Source organism: Marasmius oreades, chromosome 6 (assembly GCF_018924745.1).
Source record: "Marasmius oreades isolate 03SP1 chromosome 6, whole genome shotgun sequence".
Classification (NCBI taxonomy): domain Eukaryota; kingdom Fungi; phylum Basidiomycota; class Agaricomycetes; order Agaricales; family Marasmiaceae; genus Marasmius; species Marasmius oreades.
The window spans coordinates 946,264-961,814 of NC_057328.1; the positions used below are offsets into that span (position 1 = coordinate 946,264).

Here is a 15,551-nt window from a genome sequence, read left to right on the forward strand (position 1 = left end):
CGGGATTTCCATCATTCGTGCTTTTTTGGGCGTCTCTCCGAGTCAGGGCCTACTTACAGTACGCCAAATGTCTACAAACCCATTGCCAACGACTCTTTTCCAGAGTCTACTTTCTAAATTGGCCACTATCCTAGAACTCACGCAAAGCGCAGAGGGAACTTCTACACCGCAGGGACGAGAAGCTATACGTCAAGTTGTACGTTTTTTCATCCTCAACCAGGCTTGTCTTTTCTTCTGATCCATGGATGCTCATTAGACGGACGATTTCAGAAGATCACTTGCACTAGCAAAGAGTTTGGCCACTGGCCTCCCTGGAGGCGAGCTGTTGATTGAGGACCAGGACGATGTGATAGATATGTTGGTGACCTTGAGAGATCGTAAAAGGTACGTTGATACGTCGGATTTCACCTTCCTTAGCTGACACCTGACTATTACTACGCAGAGAACAGCTCGAAGACTTTACTAATCGTGCGATTACAGCGCCTTCGAGAGAAAGTCTCGCCGAGATGAAGATGGAGGTTGATTCAACGGCATCCACACCATTTCATGTTGACAGCTGAGGAGCTCGAGCACTTCAAAAACGGTCGGAAAATGACTTTCAGTGGACCAGCCGGCTCTTCAAAGGGCGTAGTAGCAACTGTTACTTTGTCATTATTTTGTCCGATCGTGTTCGTGTTCTAAAGGTGGTTTGCTTCAGCACTCACGTCTTTCCTCTTACCTCCATCTCGCCTTGACGGCATTTGGTATTCGTATATTCGTGGCTGGACCCTCACCATAACACACTATCCTACTATGCAGCCCGGTGCTGAACGATTATATCTTTGCCTCCTCGCCTTTATTATTGGAGTCGCCTCTGCAGAAGAAAACCTGGTTCACTGGATCAGTCCTTCAGCGGGTGATTACTTGGGTCCTGGGGACACCGTCATTGGGAAATGGGCCTCTGACAAGGCGGTCGTCTCCCCATCGTTCAAAGTGTGTCAAGGTTCAACGCAATCGAGCGTTAGCTCGCAGGGTGCAGACAGTAGTTCAGGATCTGAAGCATGTGGTACTGCGATGTTTCCTACCGTCCAACAGGATGATGGCGCATTTTTCGTCTCGCTGTGCGTAGAACGCCTTATTCCTTTGTTTTTGCCGCTCAATGCTATCCTCTACAGTACTGTACCGAATGTTACGACGATTCAGCCCTATTATCTTCAAATGACGGATAATTTCGGTAACATGAACCGATCTCCTTCCTTTTCTCTGTCACGTATGTCCTCCCCGCAGTTTGTAATATCTATAGTGCACTCATGCCTCTGTCACATAGCTTCTGGTTCTGCCCCTGTACCTCAAATGAAGAAGCCAGCAACACCGCCGACTGATGAGAGAGCACAGATACCCATGACGGTCGATTCTAAAGCTCCAGAACAAGAGCCTCCCGTTTCGCCGGGTCCAATATCATCTCTTCCCAATGCTACGAACCCTGTTGCAAATACGGCTCCTGGTTTGGATGCCTCCCATCTCGGTGCTACTCGCAACAACACACCTCCTGCAGCTCTTGCCGTACCTCTCTCAATCGCTGGGGCCATTTTGCTTGCGGCGGTCTGTTTTTTGTTACGACAGAGTAAGATTACAAGAGCAGAGCGGAGGGCAGATATGGAGAAGATGCACGAAGCTTTGAAAGTCCACTCTGACAAGTCTCAATCTGCATACAATCGTCCGGGTGACATTGAAAGTGGACTGCCACTTGGGAAGAACATGAACGGCGTACAGGGCTTTGGTTTTGGACCCATACCAACCATACAAGCCTTCCCCATTCCGCTTTTCATGCCTCCCACAGATTTATCTCCCTGGTTCAAAAAGGAAGCTCAACATGCAGGTCGTTATACGCCTCCGCCTCTATACAGTGGTCGATCTGCTCATCGGTCTTCAAGGACGCGCTCGGTTCGCTCTCTCGTCTCTTCCTACCGCTCGGGATCCTCTAGGCCCATAGAACTTCCAGATGGTTCAAGCGTTCATCTCCCTCGTCCTCCCTCTCTATCGTCGCGTTCCTCGAGAAGTTCGCGGACTCGTGTCTGCCTACCTTCAATAAAAATGGGGGACCCATTATATGACGAACGTCAATTAGAAAAATTGTCCAGAAGCAAGAGTGGAGAGAGTGAAAATACCCTAGGTAGTGGGGTGACGGGTTTGGTTTTGGAGGATTATATGCTTCCTTCTGCAGATCCTCCTCCCTGTTTATTACCGGCGCCTCAACGTATACATCTTCGAGATGAAAGTCTGGTAGAAGAGAAGTTGGTAAACCCTTATGATGCGGTGGCTGCTAGCTTGAAGAGTGCGAGACGGACTTGACGTTGGAATTTATATACCCTTTTCCTATTGCCCCTCGAAACGTTCACCCTGTGGAAACCGTCCTTATACAACTTCAATGGACGGCAGAACCACGGAGTCTACTACATGGATTAGTTTTGTTCAATGCAACAATAAACGGGAACTTGACATGACATCGATCATTCATTCAAGCGAAATACGACTGGGTGACGAGGGAAGACTCGGTAAGCTCAACATGGCAGGACATCACATATGCGAATAGTCGGATCCCATCCGGGTGATAAAGCACCGGTAGCTGTTTCTTGCCTATGCTCTGGGGAAACGGCCGAAAGGCTCATTGGTCGAAAGGAGTCTGTGACAGTTCAATCGTTCATCGTTCATCAAGCAAGGAAGCAATAAAACTTCTCGCACTCGTACAAGCAACTTTTCAGTTCCAGCATATATATCAATCACGGGAAGTTACATCTGGCATGTATTCGGAATCGAAATCTATTAGGTGGGAAGCCATCCGACAGTCGTTTACTTCGGTAAAGATACGTGATCCCTTGAAGATCGTACATACCAAAGGACGCTGAACGAAATCTGAGGTGCAAAGTCATTTGCAGTAGTAGGAGGGCGCCAGAGGATTCAGCGCCTTGAGCACTTGAGCCTTGGGATCGGCTTTCCCAACCCGTTGAGCACGCAAGGGCGATCTCCATCACAACTCTAGTTATATTTATACTCGTTCGATAACGGAGGAATTTACCCGCAAAACCGTAATGTTGCAGTCAAGTGGGTCAAGTGTGTATAAAGCGGCGAGGCACTGGCAGGGAGAGTGCCCGTTTCAGATAAACGACTTATCATGGGCCAGCGACAGTCCTCCACAAAATGTTCGGTCTGCAACGGGAATGCAAATACGAACGGGGATGGTTTGACAGCGGAAGCAGTTTGTAGTCGTTGTACAACGAGACGATTGTCGCTAGACTCGAAGGTAATGTGAAGAATGTCATTTGATATATATAAGATTGGCTTACCTCTCCCGTACGATCCGAAAATGCAACCAACCACAGTTCTCCGAGTTTGATACCACAACGATATCGCCCTCCATTAATACTGCCTCCACTGTGACGGTGAATACGACGAGACGGGGTCCTGCCAGACCACGAACAGCTGGAGCTGAAGATAGACCAAGCAATGCCCGACGTGGATCAGGGAACTTTAGTCGGGATTCAGCTCGAGCCGTCATGGAAAAACGAAGGAGATTAGTAGAGTCTGGAGTTGACCTAGACCCGCTCCACAAAATGTTTTCAGTACGTGGTTACACAGGGTCGTTCTGAGGGCGAGTGGGAGTGGTATGATTGAAACTGAATGAAGAATTTATCAGAATAGGGTCCTGTAATTTATTGCGATTCAATCCTACCTCAGTCTGCCTTCCTTCTGAAGAAATAGAAATAAAGAGAGCTCTCAGTAGGTATGTACTTGCTTCAATAAAGAGGACTAGAATTGAAAAGGTGGGTATCGGGTGTGGCAGACGTGAAGCCCCGATTTGAACTTGTACTTGAAGCTTGAAGGTTTAGGAAGGGACATCGCATTCACGTACTGAGTCGCCTCGGAACTTGGGACTCGCATTTTGCGAATTCCCATCTTCGCCTCTTCATCGATCATCACTGCCAGGCTTCAATTCCTTTTCGCGGGGTAGGTCATTAAGCCTTTCCGTCGACTTGGGGAACCCGGCTTCTGGGTTGGTCAGGTATTCGTCGAGTTTGATTATCAATGGCTGCAACTTTGGAAAATCGAAAGCTTGAGATAAATCTTGGAGTTCCATGGCGTTGGAAAACGCGAAAGTGAATTAATGTGGCTGTGCTATCCCCTGTCCCGCTGTCCGAACGGCCCGGCCGTTGACATTGAAAGCAGCAAATCAGATAATAAACCTCTGAGGCTAACTGACTGCTTGAATGGCCATGCATACGATGTCGTTCGCGCTCTCATTCACTGAAATTTCCCCTCAAACCTTTCAGTCAGACTCACGGGTGTCTTCTCTCCCATCTTCAAGGAATATGAACATATTTAATTATATATTTGATATGAAGCACCCATTGAAACCGATGTAAGTACGAACTAAGCATTTCAAGATTTCTGTCATCAGTCGGAATGCCGAACCGTATTTCTAGTTTCCAGGAGGCCTTCAAAGTAGCTTGAGAAAATACATAGTATACTTCGGCCAATTCCAACTTCCATCCAGCGTGCAAAGTATGGGTACATAAGATATCTGTAGTTAGGACATCGGTTTTGTTTTTGATCGGTTTTCAATGCGATACATCGAGGGCGGGAGGGATGATAGATAGATAGATAGATTACGCAGCATGGTCCCACATGGGAACCGCCGGAACTACTAGACCACCCCTAGATGAGGTGTAGATCAGATTATTCATGCAATAAATTGAGACAAAAATATTCACGGGTAACGAGGTGCTGAAACTTGCTCATCAAGTCAGCTACCTTGGGAGCAGCATAGGCTCATCTAATCAACCTTGGGTAGTCATCCCCAGGTCAATCACGGCAAGTTAAATTTGGAATGCATCCAGACGACCGGGAAGGGAATATCTCTTTGAGATCCCAGCCACAGTGCAGCAGCAGGAATATAGTGTTGGCCTGAATGAGGTAGTCGAAGGCGAGAAGCTATACTGGACTGCTAATAACTACGCCAGAGGGATACAGCGCCTCGGAGGGAGGCTTCGAGGACCGTGTTTCCCGTCCATCATTGAATCTTCTATCACGACCTAGAACCTAGATTAACCCCGGAAATATAGCGGCATTTTACCATGTCCGGTCCAGGTTTATGTATAAAGCGGCGAGAACAGTGGGACAGTTTGTTTTGAACGATCTATACCATGGGCCAGCAACAGTCCTCCGCAAGATGTGCTGTCTGCAACAATAACCGAGGCGAGAAGGATACCTTAACAGGGCATGGAGCTTGCGGCCGCTGTATTACATCAAGACGATTGTCTCTGGATTCGAAGGTAAGTAAACGAGGTCCTTGGAAACCATGGAGAATGACCACCTTCACACACTGAAATCGTAACCTAATTCACAGCTGTCCGAGTTTGGTTCTGCAACGATTACACCATCGATAAAGACCGCTTCTACTGTCACAGTGACCGCGACGAGACGTCCTGTTAGACCACGAACGGCTGGAGCCGAGGATAGACCAAGTAATGCGGATGCCCGCCTTACATCTGAGAACTTCAGCCGGGATTCAGCTCGAGCCGTTATGGAAAAACGGAGGAGATTAACAACAGAGTTGGGAGGTCTCGTAAATCCCTGGGACAGACGGTTTTGGGTTATAAAGCGCGAATCGGGAGTCTGAGTACGGTGTGATTGGAGTTGGGACGGGTTATCAGAAACGCACCTAATAACAACCATCATATCAATCACCCACATCCTTTCTGCAACCCGCGTAATGAGGCTCGATTGAGTTGTGAAAACGAGGAAGCCACGGTATCCTGGGCAGACTCCAACTGGGAGCGCGTTGACTCGGTTCAAATGCTGAACCGTAGATGGCTATAGAGTATTGATAGAGTAGGCGTGCTAATTGGCCTCTGCTACGTCGACTAGTGAGATAGCTCTGAGCGTTTTCGGTCTTCACAACAAAATTTGGTCGTACTTATTCAAACTGCCCTGGGTCGCATGATTGACTTCTTCATTCTGCAGGAAAGTGTAGTGGTCCAATTGGATGTTCAAACTTCAAGTCGTGGTCGTTGTAAAAGAGTGAGGCGATGACGTACTGCGGAATGGCCCGCCTCTTTCTACTAGCCTTGTCACACTATGGGTAGATTTTGATTATAGCTTGCAGCAGATAAATCTATGGAGTAAGTAATAGCATAGTCATACATACATACAGCACCCATGACCATCAACGATCCATAAGTAAGAACGGCGACAATCAAGTATCGGTTTGAAAGGTAGATATCTAAAAACCCCCAACTACAAATCAATTAATAAAGCTTCTTTCCTTTCTTCAGTCTGCGCTATACTACTGGGAAGACCGGCCGTCGGACCATACATGGAGAAGGTCTGCGGTGCGGAGGTCGGCGCAACAGGGAATTGCGCGAGTGAAGCCACGATAGGCGGTGCTGGCGACGAAGGAAGATATTGAGGTTGTTTCTGAGGTTGAGGCTGGTATTGAGGTTGTACAGGCGGCTGATATGATTGTGATTGTGGTGGAGTTGATTGATATTGCGATTGGGTCTGAGGAGGTGAGGGCTGTGAATAAACATGTTGTGACTGTGACTGAGCTGGTTGTTGGTTGATGTACTGTTGGACCGGAGGTTGCTGTATTTGGGGTGGAGAGGCCTGGTGAGGCTGAGCTCCTTGGGTAGGTGGGTGGGAGATTGTATGGCTACGGGAGAGACTGGGTGACGATGACAGTGAAGGGGCGTGGTGGGAAGAGTATGAGAATGTGTTCTGTCTCGAGAGTGAAGGAGAATGCGATGTTGATGGTTGTGGAGACTGCGAAGAATGTGGGACTGGTGTAGGCGTGTATGACTGAGATGTCAAGGGAGGCGATTGCGAATCGATGGGATACTGAGCATATTGCGGTTGGGAGACATATTGAGTCGTGTGTTGCGGGTATTGACTCTGCTGTGCCTTGTTATACCATGGCTGAGAGTGGGGCGTAGGTGTGCTCATGTCGCGCGGAGGTGCGTGCTCTTGATAACCATTTGGAGCCCATTGTGATTGCTGGCCATTGGGTTGAGCAGTATGTCCGGTGTAAGTTGGCTGCTGGTAGGGTGCAGCTGAAGCTTGGGGAGACCTCCAACGGGGTTGTGCGACTTGAGCTGAAAGTAGCTGGTCGTACAGTTTAACAGCCTGAGACAATTTATCATGCATTTCAGACAGGACCTCTATAAAAAAAGTGAGCTGAGGAGAAATGAAAGTAAAATTTTGAGTGATCCACCTTGCTTCCTGCCAGCGTCATCCAGGCCCAATGCCAGCTTCGGTCGCAGACTATTTGCTTTATCATACAGGTCGTTTACCGCGGGGTATCGCGACATGTCACGACGGCCTTGAGCTTGGACTTGCTCGACTGTTTGGCTGAATGTTAAGATGGCATCCTCCTCTAAAGGCTCGAGGTCGTAGTTAGGTACTTTAGGCAGCACGGGATGAGGTGGCAAGACGCCAGGTGGATATGATTGTGAAAAAGTAGACCCAGAATAAGAGAAGGAAGGTTCCTCGTTCCGGGGCGTCTCTATAGCCAGTGGGGCGCTGGGTTTCGGAGCATTAGCTTCCCGTAAACTGGCTTCGATAGCGGCTTTCAGATCGGGGTCATCCTCTTCTTCAGTCTTCGACGACTGAGGGTGTCTTGTTCGATCTACAAGAGGTGGCTCCGAGTATCCAGTAGGTTGAGATGGGGTATAACCTGGTCGTGAATGACCACCTACAGCACCGACTTCTTGTAAAGAGAGTTGGATAGCTCGCTGTAGTTCGGCGTCCGCAAATGTCTGTGCGGAGCGATGCCGGGAGCTATGCATACTAGAGGAATGCCGGTGTTTTTTATCGCTTTGTTGACAGAAGTGAACATGAATTGCTAACTAGACGGCGTCAAGACTCACGTTTTCTCACCACGCTTGTGCAATTTATTGTAACATCCATCGCACACACGTACATCTTGTGTAATCCCGAAGTGAGGAAGAGGAATGGACTTTGACGAACATTGTTGGTCAAAAACTTGCCCGCAATTTCGGCAGTGATGTTTTCGATTAGTGAAGGTGAATGGCGTGCGACAACGTAAGCAGACGTCCGAGTCAATCCATTCAGGTGCAGTGGACGTGTCAATCATGACAGAGTTCGTAGCAGTGAGGTCCTTTGGAGGAAATTTGAAGCCTGAAAAGGAAATTAAGCTCAAAGAACAAAGAACTAGAGGTGGAACATGCCTTCGGACAACAGCGTTTTGTAGACTGTCCCAACGTAACTCAAGGACGGCTTCCCTTCAAATGCCAATCCCCAGTTTTGGATGTGTCGCAAAATGCTGTTCTTGACCTCGTGGTTCAGGTTTGAAACCTTGAGAATGGAAACTAAGTTGTCAATGAATTCCCTAGAAGCTATTTCAGCCACGAAGTGATCTCCTCCATTCTTGACACAGATATCGGTGAGCTTATCACCCAAGGTGAGTCATCAACCTGGAATGAGAAATCGGCCTGAATACGTACGCTGAGCGCCAACACTTGCACATTCGGGTTCTTGTGGTTGAGACGACGTTTCAAAGCACGCATTGCGTCCTTAGCAGGGGCCGATTTCGACCTAATCTGATCACATATTTCAAGGTTGAGAGCGATATCTTCAGTTCCGGCAGGTAAAAATTCGGATGTGGCCTTGTCTGCGGGAACACAAATGTTAGTTAACTTCCTGAATCATGCACTGATCATGATGACTCCACGAACCTATGGCTTCATCAAGCTGAGAGGTTCCCCAGAGCCAGCTACTAAGAGCAGACATTCTGCTTAAAAAATCAAGGAAACAAGAGGCGCGATATCGGAGGAGATGGAGATGACGCTGCGCAGGAGAGAAATTGTCAGTGCTCAGGCGGTAATGTCACGGCGGATGGCTTATATAATCGTCACAACGTGATTTAGATGTGACTTGTTTGGACGGAGCCGTAAACTGAAGCTGCACTGGTTCTTGTTTGAACCCCATCGTCGTCGTCGTCGTCGTCGGCTCAACCTCTTCTACTCTATTCGACGCCGTCTTAGTTGGTATCAAGGCACTTTTATTGTCATTTTGACAACTTCCAGTCTTGTATATCTCGGACTATTGACCCCTCCTCTCTCCTCCTCCGTTTCAGCTTCTCCTCGTCCCATCGTCGGCACACCCTCGAAAACTGCTCAATATCCCTCAAAAAGTCGACGACAAATTCTCGAACACGAGAAGAAACAACTCACGACGTTTTAGACCCTTTTGGCCTCTCATTAATCGCCTGCTACCCTTTCTTCCACTCCATTTACATCATGTTGGGCCATCAATTTGCCTTTTCTTCTGCTCCAGTGCGCAAGGTAAAGGAGGTGCAGTTTGGTATTCTCTCACCAGAAGAGATCGTGCGTGTTTTGCTTTTCATTGTCAACTTGCCTGACCTTTTCACAGAAAGCATACTCCGTTGCCAAAATCGAACACCCAGAAGTCATGGATGAGACTACACACAAACCAAAAATGGGTGGACTTATGGATCCTCGGATGGGAACAATAGACCGAAATTTCAAGTGCCAGACGTGCGGTGAAGGTATGGCGGAATGCCCCGGTCACTTTGGTCATATTGAGCTGGCGAGACCTGTGTTTCACCCTGGTGTGTAATCAACTTTTTGAGTTGGCTGACGTCTCCTAACGACAGATATTGAAAGGGTTCATTGTCAAAGTGAAGAAGATTCTGGAATGTATATGTGTTAACTGTGGAAAGTTGAAAGCCGACATCGTGAGTCGTCAACTCTTTCCTCTACTCGTTTTGCACCCCCACCACCCAATTTTCTGGGGGCTCTCTCCACATACCATGGAGAACCCCAAACCCGCTCCACGTGTGTGCCTTGACAATCGAGGCCTGCAGCTGTACCTGGGTGAGGGAGGCGCGCGTTTTCGGTCGCTTGATCGCCGCGTCCCCCATTGCAATTGTCCGGGTATGGTTGGCCACGAGGTGCGTGGTGAAATGGGGGGCTGAACGAGGAGTGCGAAAAAATTCATGCATGTCGTATGGCATGCGATGGAATAGGCTTCCTACTCACAGTTGTGACGCAATTTGTGTAGTAGGTATAGGGCCAGCACTTGTATCCTATGTTTTGAGCCCCTCGTACTTCTTTTTTCGGACGATATTGTGATTGGCATGTTCGGGTGTCTTTGTTATCCTTCCAGTGTAGGTTACAATTGCTGACTGTTCTGATTTCATCATCTGCTCTTTGATCGAATTCTCAACAAAATAAGTCGGACCCCAACTTTGCTGACAAGATTCGTCACATCCGCGACCCCAAAAAACGCATGGCTGTTGTCTGGGCACACTGTAAAACAAAAATGGTTTGCGACCCCGATGATCCCAAGGAAGAAGGAGCCGAACCTGATGCAGAAGAGACAAAGAAAGGCCATGGTGGTTGCGGTCATACCCAACCTCTTGTAAGGAAGGAGGGCCTGAAGCTCTTCTTACAGTACAAGAAGCCAAAGGATGACGACGAGGTTTGTGTCCATATGAAACCATTCTATACATTCACTCACGAAAGTCGCAGGAAGTCAAATCCATGCAACCAGATAAGAGGCTGATGACACCTTCAGAAGTCTACACGACCTTCAAGAAGATGTCGGATTCAGACCTTCATTTAATCGGCTTGTCAGAAGATTACGCCCGCCCGGAATGGATGATCCTCACCGTGATGCCTGTCCCCCCTCCCCCAGTACGGCCGAGTATCGCAGTCGACGGCGGCGCAATGCGGAGTGAAGACGACTTGACATATAAGCTTGGAGACATAATTAAAGCCTCTGCAAACGTGCGGAGATGCGAGCAGGAAGGGGCTCCTGCTCACGTCATTTCCGAGTTTGAACAGCTATTACAAGTACATTTCTTGATTGTCCCTCTGCGGAAAATAATGCTCATGCTGGATATAGTTTCATGTCGCGACGTATATGGACAACGACATAGCGGGAATTCCTCAGGCATTGCAGAAATCCGGTAGGCCCGTCAAGGCTATCCGTGCTCGGCTAAAGGGAAAAGAGGGGCGCTTGCGAGGAAACTTGATGGGAAAGCGTGTTGATTTCTCTGCTCGCACTGTGATTACTGGTGATCCTAATCTCGAGTTGGACGAAGTCGGAGTGCCGAGAAGTATTGCAATGAATTTAACGTTTCCAGAACGAGGTAATCAACTTCACAATGCCGTCATGGAATGAAGCTCACTTGATTCTGGTTCACAGTCACCCCGTACAACATTGTTTATTTACAGGAGCTAGTTAGGAATGGGCCAACCACCTACCCTGGCGCACGCTACGTAGTGCGTGATACAGGAGAACGGATAGATCTCAGGTACAACAAGCGAGCGGATGCCTTTCTTCAGTATGGATGGATCGTTGAGCGCCATCTAAAGGATGGAGAGTGAGTAGACAGCAAAAGCATCGGCTGCATTATTCTCATCTCTTTTTCAGTTTCGTGCTATTCAATCGACAACCTAGTTTGCACAAGATGAGTATGATGAGTCATCGGGTTCGTTTAATGCCATATTCCAGTACGTTCTTTCCTTCTTGTCCACAGCCAACGGTCACTTATCTATCCTCTTGCCAGCTTTCCGATTAAATCTTTCTGTGTGAGTATTGTATCACCACCCTACATGCATTTGCCTCACAGCGGATTTAGTACGCCCCCGTACAATGCTGACTTCGATGGCGACGAAATGAACATGCAGTAAGTCCATCGGTCACTAGCAGCCATACAAGGGATTGATGTGCCGCAGTGTACCACAAAGTGAAGAGACTCGAGCTGAGCTCAGTCAAATAGCATGGGTTCCTCGACAGGTAATAGTTGACCGAATTACCCAGAGAAATATGGTAAACATCGCGACTTTTAGATAATATCACCCCAGGCCAACAAGCCTGTCATGGGAATCGTACAGGATACACTTTGTGGGATTCGAAAGTTCACACTACGGGATACATTCTTGGATTGGAATCATGTGCAGAACATTCTCCTCTGGGTTCCGGAATGGGACGGTGTAGTTCCAGTTCCTGCCATTCTCAAACCGAAACCATTGTGGACCGGGAAACAAATTCTCAGCCTCGTCATTCCGCGGGGTATCAACATTCACCGTGCACCAGATCCCAAATCATCCAATCCTGTCTTCGACGACGGTATGATGATTGACAACGGCGAAATCATCTTTGGCATAGTGAAGAAGGATACCGTCGGTGCCTCACAGGGTGGACTGGTGCACGTCGTTTTCAGAGAAAAGGGGCCCGAGGCTACGAGGCAGCTCTTCACCGGGTTGCAGATGGTCGTAAACTTCTGGTTGTTCCACAACGGTTTTAGCATCGGTATTGGCGACACGATTGCGGATATGGAAACCATGTCTTACATCACCCAAACCATCGCGGAGAGCAAAGCAAACGTCGCGAAGATCATAGAGGATGCTTATCACGACCGTCTCAAAGCTGCACCTGGTATGACCATTCGTGAATCATTCGAGAGTTTGGTGGAGCGACAGCTTAACCTTGCTCGTGATACTTCGGGTCGGTATGCGCAAAAGAATTTGAAGGAGGACAATAACGTCAAGCAGATGGTGGTGGCAGGATCCAAGGGTTCCTTCATTAACATCTCGCAGATGTCGGTTTGTGTGGGACAACAAAGTGTGGAGGGAAAACGTATACCATTCGGGTTCCGCCATCGGAGTCTGCCTCACTTTACCAAGGACGACTTCAGTCCAGAAGCGAGAGGCTTCGTCGAGAATTCTTACCTTCGTGGGCTGACGCCGCAGGAGTTCTTCTTCCATGCAATGGCTGGAAGAGAAGGTCTCATCGATACTGCTGTTAAGACCGCGGAGACAGGTTATATCCAGCGTCGATTGGTGAAAGCGTTGGAAGATGTGATGGTATGCTATGATGGGACGGTCCGGAACTCCCTCGGGGATCTAATTCAGTTTGTCTACGGTGAAGATGGCATGGATGGAGCGTTCATCGAGAAGCAGAGTACGGATACGTTTGGACTCAACGACAGGGAATTCGAGCACAACTATCGTGTCGACGTCACAGATCCTAGTGGTGGGTTCCTTCCTGGAGTGTTACAGATCGGCCTCGACGACAGTTCATTGGAGCTTCAATCCAAACTCGACGAAGAGTATGCTGTGCTCTGTGAAGACCGTCGCCTACTCCGGAACTTCATTTTCTCAAGGCAAGATCCGTCGGTCAACCAATACCTTCCCGTCAATTTGCAGCGTATCGTCCAAAATGCTATCCAGATCTTCCATATCGACAGGCGAAAACCCAGCGATCTCGAACCCGCGTATATCATCGACGCAGTGAAAGATCTTTGCGACCGGCTCATAGTCGTCCGTGGAAATGACCCGTTGAGTCGCGAAGCGCAGGAAAATGCTACCCTTCGCTTCAAAATGCATCTTCGTGCTAGCTTCGCTTGTCGGCGAGTTCTGGAGAGATTCCACCTTAATCGAGAGGCTTTCGAATGGGTTCTGGGAGAGGTCGAATCGAAGTTCAATCAATCCGTGGCTAACCCAGGAGAAATGTGCGGAACACTGGCTGCACAGTCTATTGGAGAACCAGCAACGCAAATGACCCTCAACACCTTCCACTATGCCGGTGTCTCGAGTAAGAACGTGACACTCGGTGTACCTCGTTTGAAGGAAATCATCAACGTGGCCACCAACATCAAAACACCGTCCTTGACTGTCTATCTCGAACCTCATGTGTCATCCGATCCAGTGTTGGCGAAGAATGTTCAGCAAGAACTTGCCTATACATCTCTTCGGACGGTCACTGCAGCGGTAGAAATCTGGTATGATCCAGATCCCAGCTCCACCATCATTGAAGAAGACCAGCTCTTCGTCGAGTCATTCTTCGCCATTCCCGATGAAGAGGTCGAGTCCAAGTTGCACTTGCAATCGCCATGGCTGCTTCGTCTCGAACTCGACCGTGCCAAAATGATAGACCGTAAGCTGACCATGAACTACGTCGCCAGCCGCATAGCCGAAAGCTTCAAAACCGATCTTTTCGTCATATGGAGTGAAGATAACTCTGAGAAGTTGGTAATTCGCTGCAGGGTACTCGGTGGCGCGGATAAGGACGACGATGGTATGGAATCAGTGGAGGAAGACATATTTTTACGGCAGCTCGAGAACACCATGCTCAACTCTGTCAGCTTACGAGGTGTCCGAGGCGTCAAGCGTGTCTTCCTCATGAAACACGACAAGGTCGAGTTGAAAGACGATGGCAGTCTAGTGACGGAGAAAGAGAAGGAATGGGTGCTGGAAACAGATGGTGTCAACTTGAAGACAGTTATGTGCCTCGACGGTGTCGATTTTACGCGCACTTACTCGAACAGCTGTGTGGAGATATTCAATGTTCTTGGAATTGAAGGGGCACGGGCTGCGATCATGAAAGAGTTGCGTAATGTCATCGAGTTTGACGGTTCATACGTGAACTACAGGCATCTTGCTCTCCTCTGTGATCTCATGACCCACCGTGGAAGTCTGATGGCTATCACTCGACACGGTATCAACCGTGCTGATACTGGTGCGCTCATGAGGTGTTCGTTCGAAGAGACAGTCGGTACGCACCTTGTTCTCTTTTTACTCTTCCCGATTGATTGACTGATTATCTTCCGCAGAAATTCTAATGGAGGCAGCGGCTGTTGGAGAGAAGGACGATTGTCACGGTATTGCAGAAAATGTGATGTTTGGTCAAATGGCGCCGATGGGGACTGGTGCTTTCGAGGTTGCGCTTGACATAGACATGCTGAAAGATGCCATTGTGGATCACCGTCTACCTGTCCAGTCCATGCTTGCTGCCCAAGTCGATGGCGGTATGACGCCAGGTCAAGTAGCGATGACACCGTACGATTCCAATTCGCCGATGTGGCAAGATCAGGCATTCAAAGCCGATCAGGCTGCTTTCTCTCCTCTCGCAGTGAATGGTGGAGACGAATCAAGTAACTTCCAATGGATGCCTTATGGACAGAGTCCTCTTCATGGCGCCATGTCGCCCGCAGGCCCTGGGTACAGTCCAAGCTCGCCGAATGCATACTCTCCCACCTCTCCTGGCTTTGTACCGCAGTCACCGTTCGGTGGTGCTACCTCACCATTCGGTACCTCTCCTCATGCAACATCACCTTTTTACGAACCTGGCAGAGGAGCAACGTCCCCTACCTACTCACCTACATCCCCTGCCTTCAATCCAACCTCGCCTGCATATTCTCCTACAAGTCCCCGGTATTCACCAACGTCACCATCATTCTCTCCGACTTCCCCACGGTACAGTCCGCAATCGCCTTCCTTCAGCCCAACTTCTCCTCGCTACTCTCCCACTAGTCCCTCGTTCAGTCCGGCGTCCCCGCGGTGTAAGTATTCGTAGTTATCCGAGCTGTTATCCGAGCTGATCCGTTCTTTCCCATGTAGACTCTCCAAGCAAGTATTACTATCTTCTTGTCTTGACTGTGTTACTAACATTGTTTCCCTTCTACTTTACATCATTCAGCATGTAAGTGGCTCAAACACTATAATCGTGTTTCATATACTGATGAT

The 15,551-nt window shown here is 48.7% G+C and overlaps 7 protein-coding genes across 7 annotated transcripts; 3 read left to right on the plus strand and 4 right to left on the minus strand.

The window, feature by feature from the left end:
• Positions 1 to 67: 67 nt before the first annotated feature.
• E1B28_009708 (uncharacterized protein) lies at positions 68 to 560 on the plus strand (the record flags this gene model as incomplete). The annotated part of the gene is made up of 3 exons (XM_043154621.1): positions 68 to 196; positions 257 to 384; positions 443 to 560. The coding sequence occupies 3 exons, from the start codon at positions 68 to 70 to the stop codon at positions 558 to 560; spliced, it is 375 nt and encodes a 124-aa protein (XP_043007076.1).
• Positions 561 to 792: 232 nt separating this feature from the next.
• E1B28_009709 (uncharacterized protein) lies at positions 793 to 2,331 on the plus strand (the record flags this gene model as incomplete). The annotated part of the gene is made up of 3 exons (XM_043154622.1): positions 793 to 1,100; positions 1,155 to 1,249; positions 1,307 to 2,331. The coding sequence occupies 3 exons, from the start codon at positions 793 to 795 to the stop codon at positions 2,329 to 2,331; spliced, it is 1,428 nt and encodes a 475-aa protein (XP_043007077.1).
• A 720-nt stretch (positions 2,332 to 3,051) lies between these two features.
• Positions 3,052 to 3,535, minus strand: E1B28_009710 (uncharacterized protein; the record flags this gene model as incomplete). The annotated part of the gene is made up of 2 exons (XM_043154623.1): positions 3,052 to 3,268; positions 3,324 to 3,535. The coding sequence occupies 2 exons, from the start codon at positions 3,533 to 3,535 to the stop codon at positions 3,052 to 3,054; spliced, it is 429 nt and encodes a 142-aa protein (XP_043007078.1).
• Positions 3,536 to 5,352: 1,817 nt separating this feature from the next.
• E1B28_009711 (uncharacterized protein) lies at positions 5,353 to 5,730 on the minus strand (the record flags this gene model as incomplete). The annotated part of the gene is made up of 1 exon (XM_043154624.1): positions 5,353 to 5,730. The coding sequence occupies one exon, from the start codon at positions 5,728 to 5,730 to the stop codon at positions 5,353 to 5,355; it is 378 nt and encodes a 125-aa protein (XP_043007079.1).
• Positions 5,731 to 6,273: 543 nt separating this feature from the next.
• E1B28_009712 (uncharacterized protein) lies at positions 6,274 to 7,820 on the minus strand (the record flags this gene model as incomplete). The annotated part of the gene is made up of 2 exons (XM_043154625.1): positions 6,274 to 7,193; positions 7,247 to 7,820. 2 exons carry the CDS (start codon positions 7,818 to 7,820, stop codon positions 6,274 to 6,276), a joined length of 1,494 nt encoding a protein of 497 aa, XP_043007080.1.
• A 385-nt stretch (positions 7,821 to 8,205) lies between these two features.
• On the minus strand, positions 8,206 to 8,784 carry E1B28_009713 (uncharacterized protein; the record flags this gene model as incomplete). The annotated part of the gene is made up of 3 exons (XM_043154626.1): positions 8,206 to 8,442; positions 8,499 to 8,665; positions 8,730 to 8,784. 3 exons carry the CDS (start codon positions 8,782 to 8,784, stop codon positions 8,206 to 8,208), a joined length of 459 nt encoding a protein of 152 aa, XP_043007081.1.
• A 172-nt stretch (positions 8,785 to 8,956) lies between these two features.
• On the plus strand, positions 8,957 to 15,511 carry RPB1 (DNA-directed RNA polymerase II subunit RPB1; the record flags this gene model as incomplete). The annotated part of the gene is made up of 15 exons (XM_043154627.1): positions 8,957 to 9,380; positions 9,427 to 9,625; positions 9,681 to 9,751; positions 10,252 to 10,497; positions 10,548 to 10,871; positions 10,924 to 11,170; positions 11,227 to 11,404; positions 11,455 to 11,534; positions 11,591 to 11,612; positions 11,663 to 11,710; positions 11,760 to 11,820; positions 11,874 to 14,580; positions 14,639 to 15,367; positions 15,426 to 15,438; positions 15,505 to 15,511. Exons 1-15 carry the CDS (start codon positions 9,294 to 9,296, stop codon positions 15,509 to 15,511), a joined length of 5,019 nt encoding a protein of 1,672 aa, XP_043007082.1. The 5' UTR covers positions 8,957 to 9,293.
• Between the last annotated feature and the right edge of the window lie 40 nt (positions 15,512 to 15,551).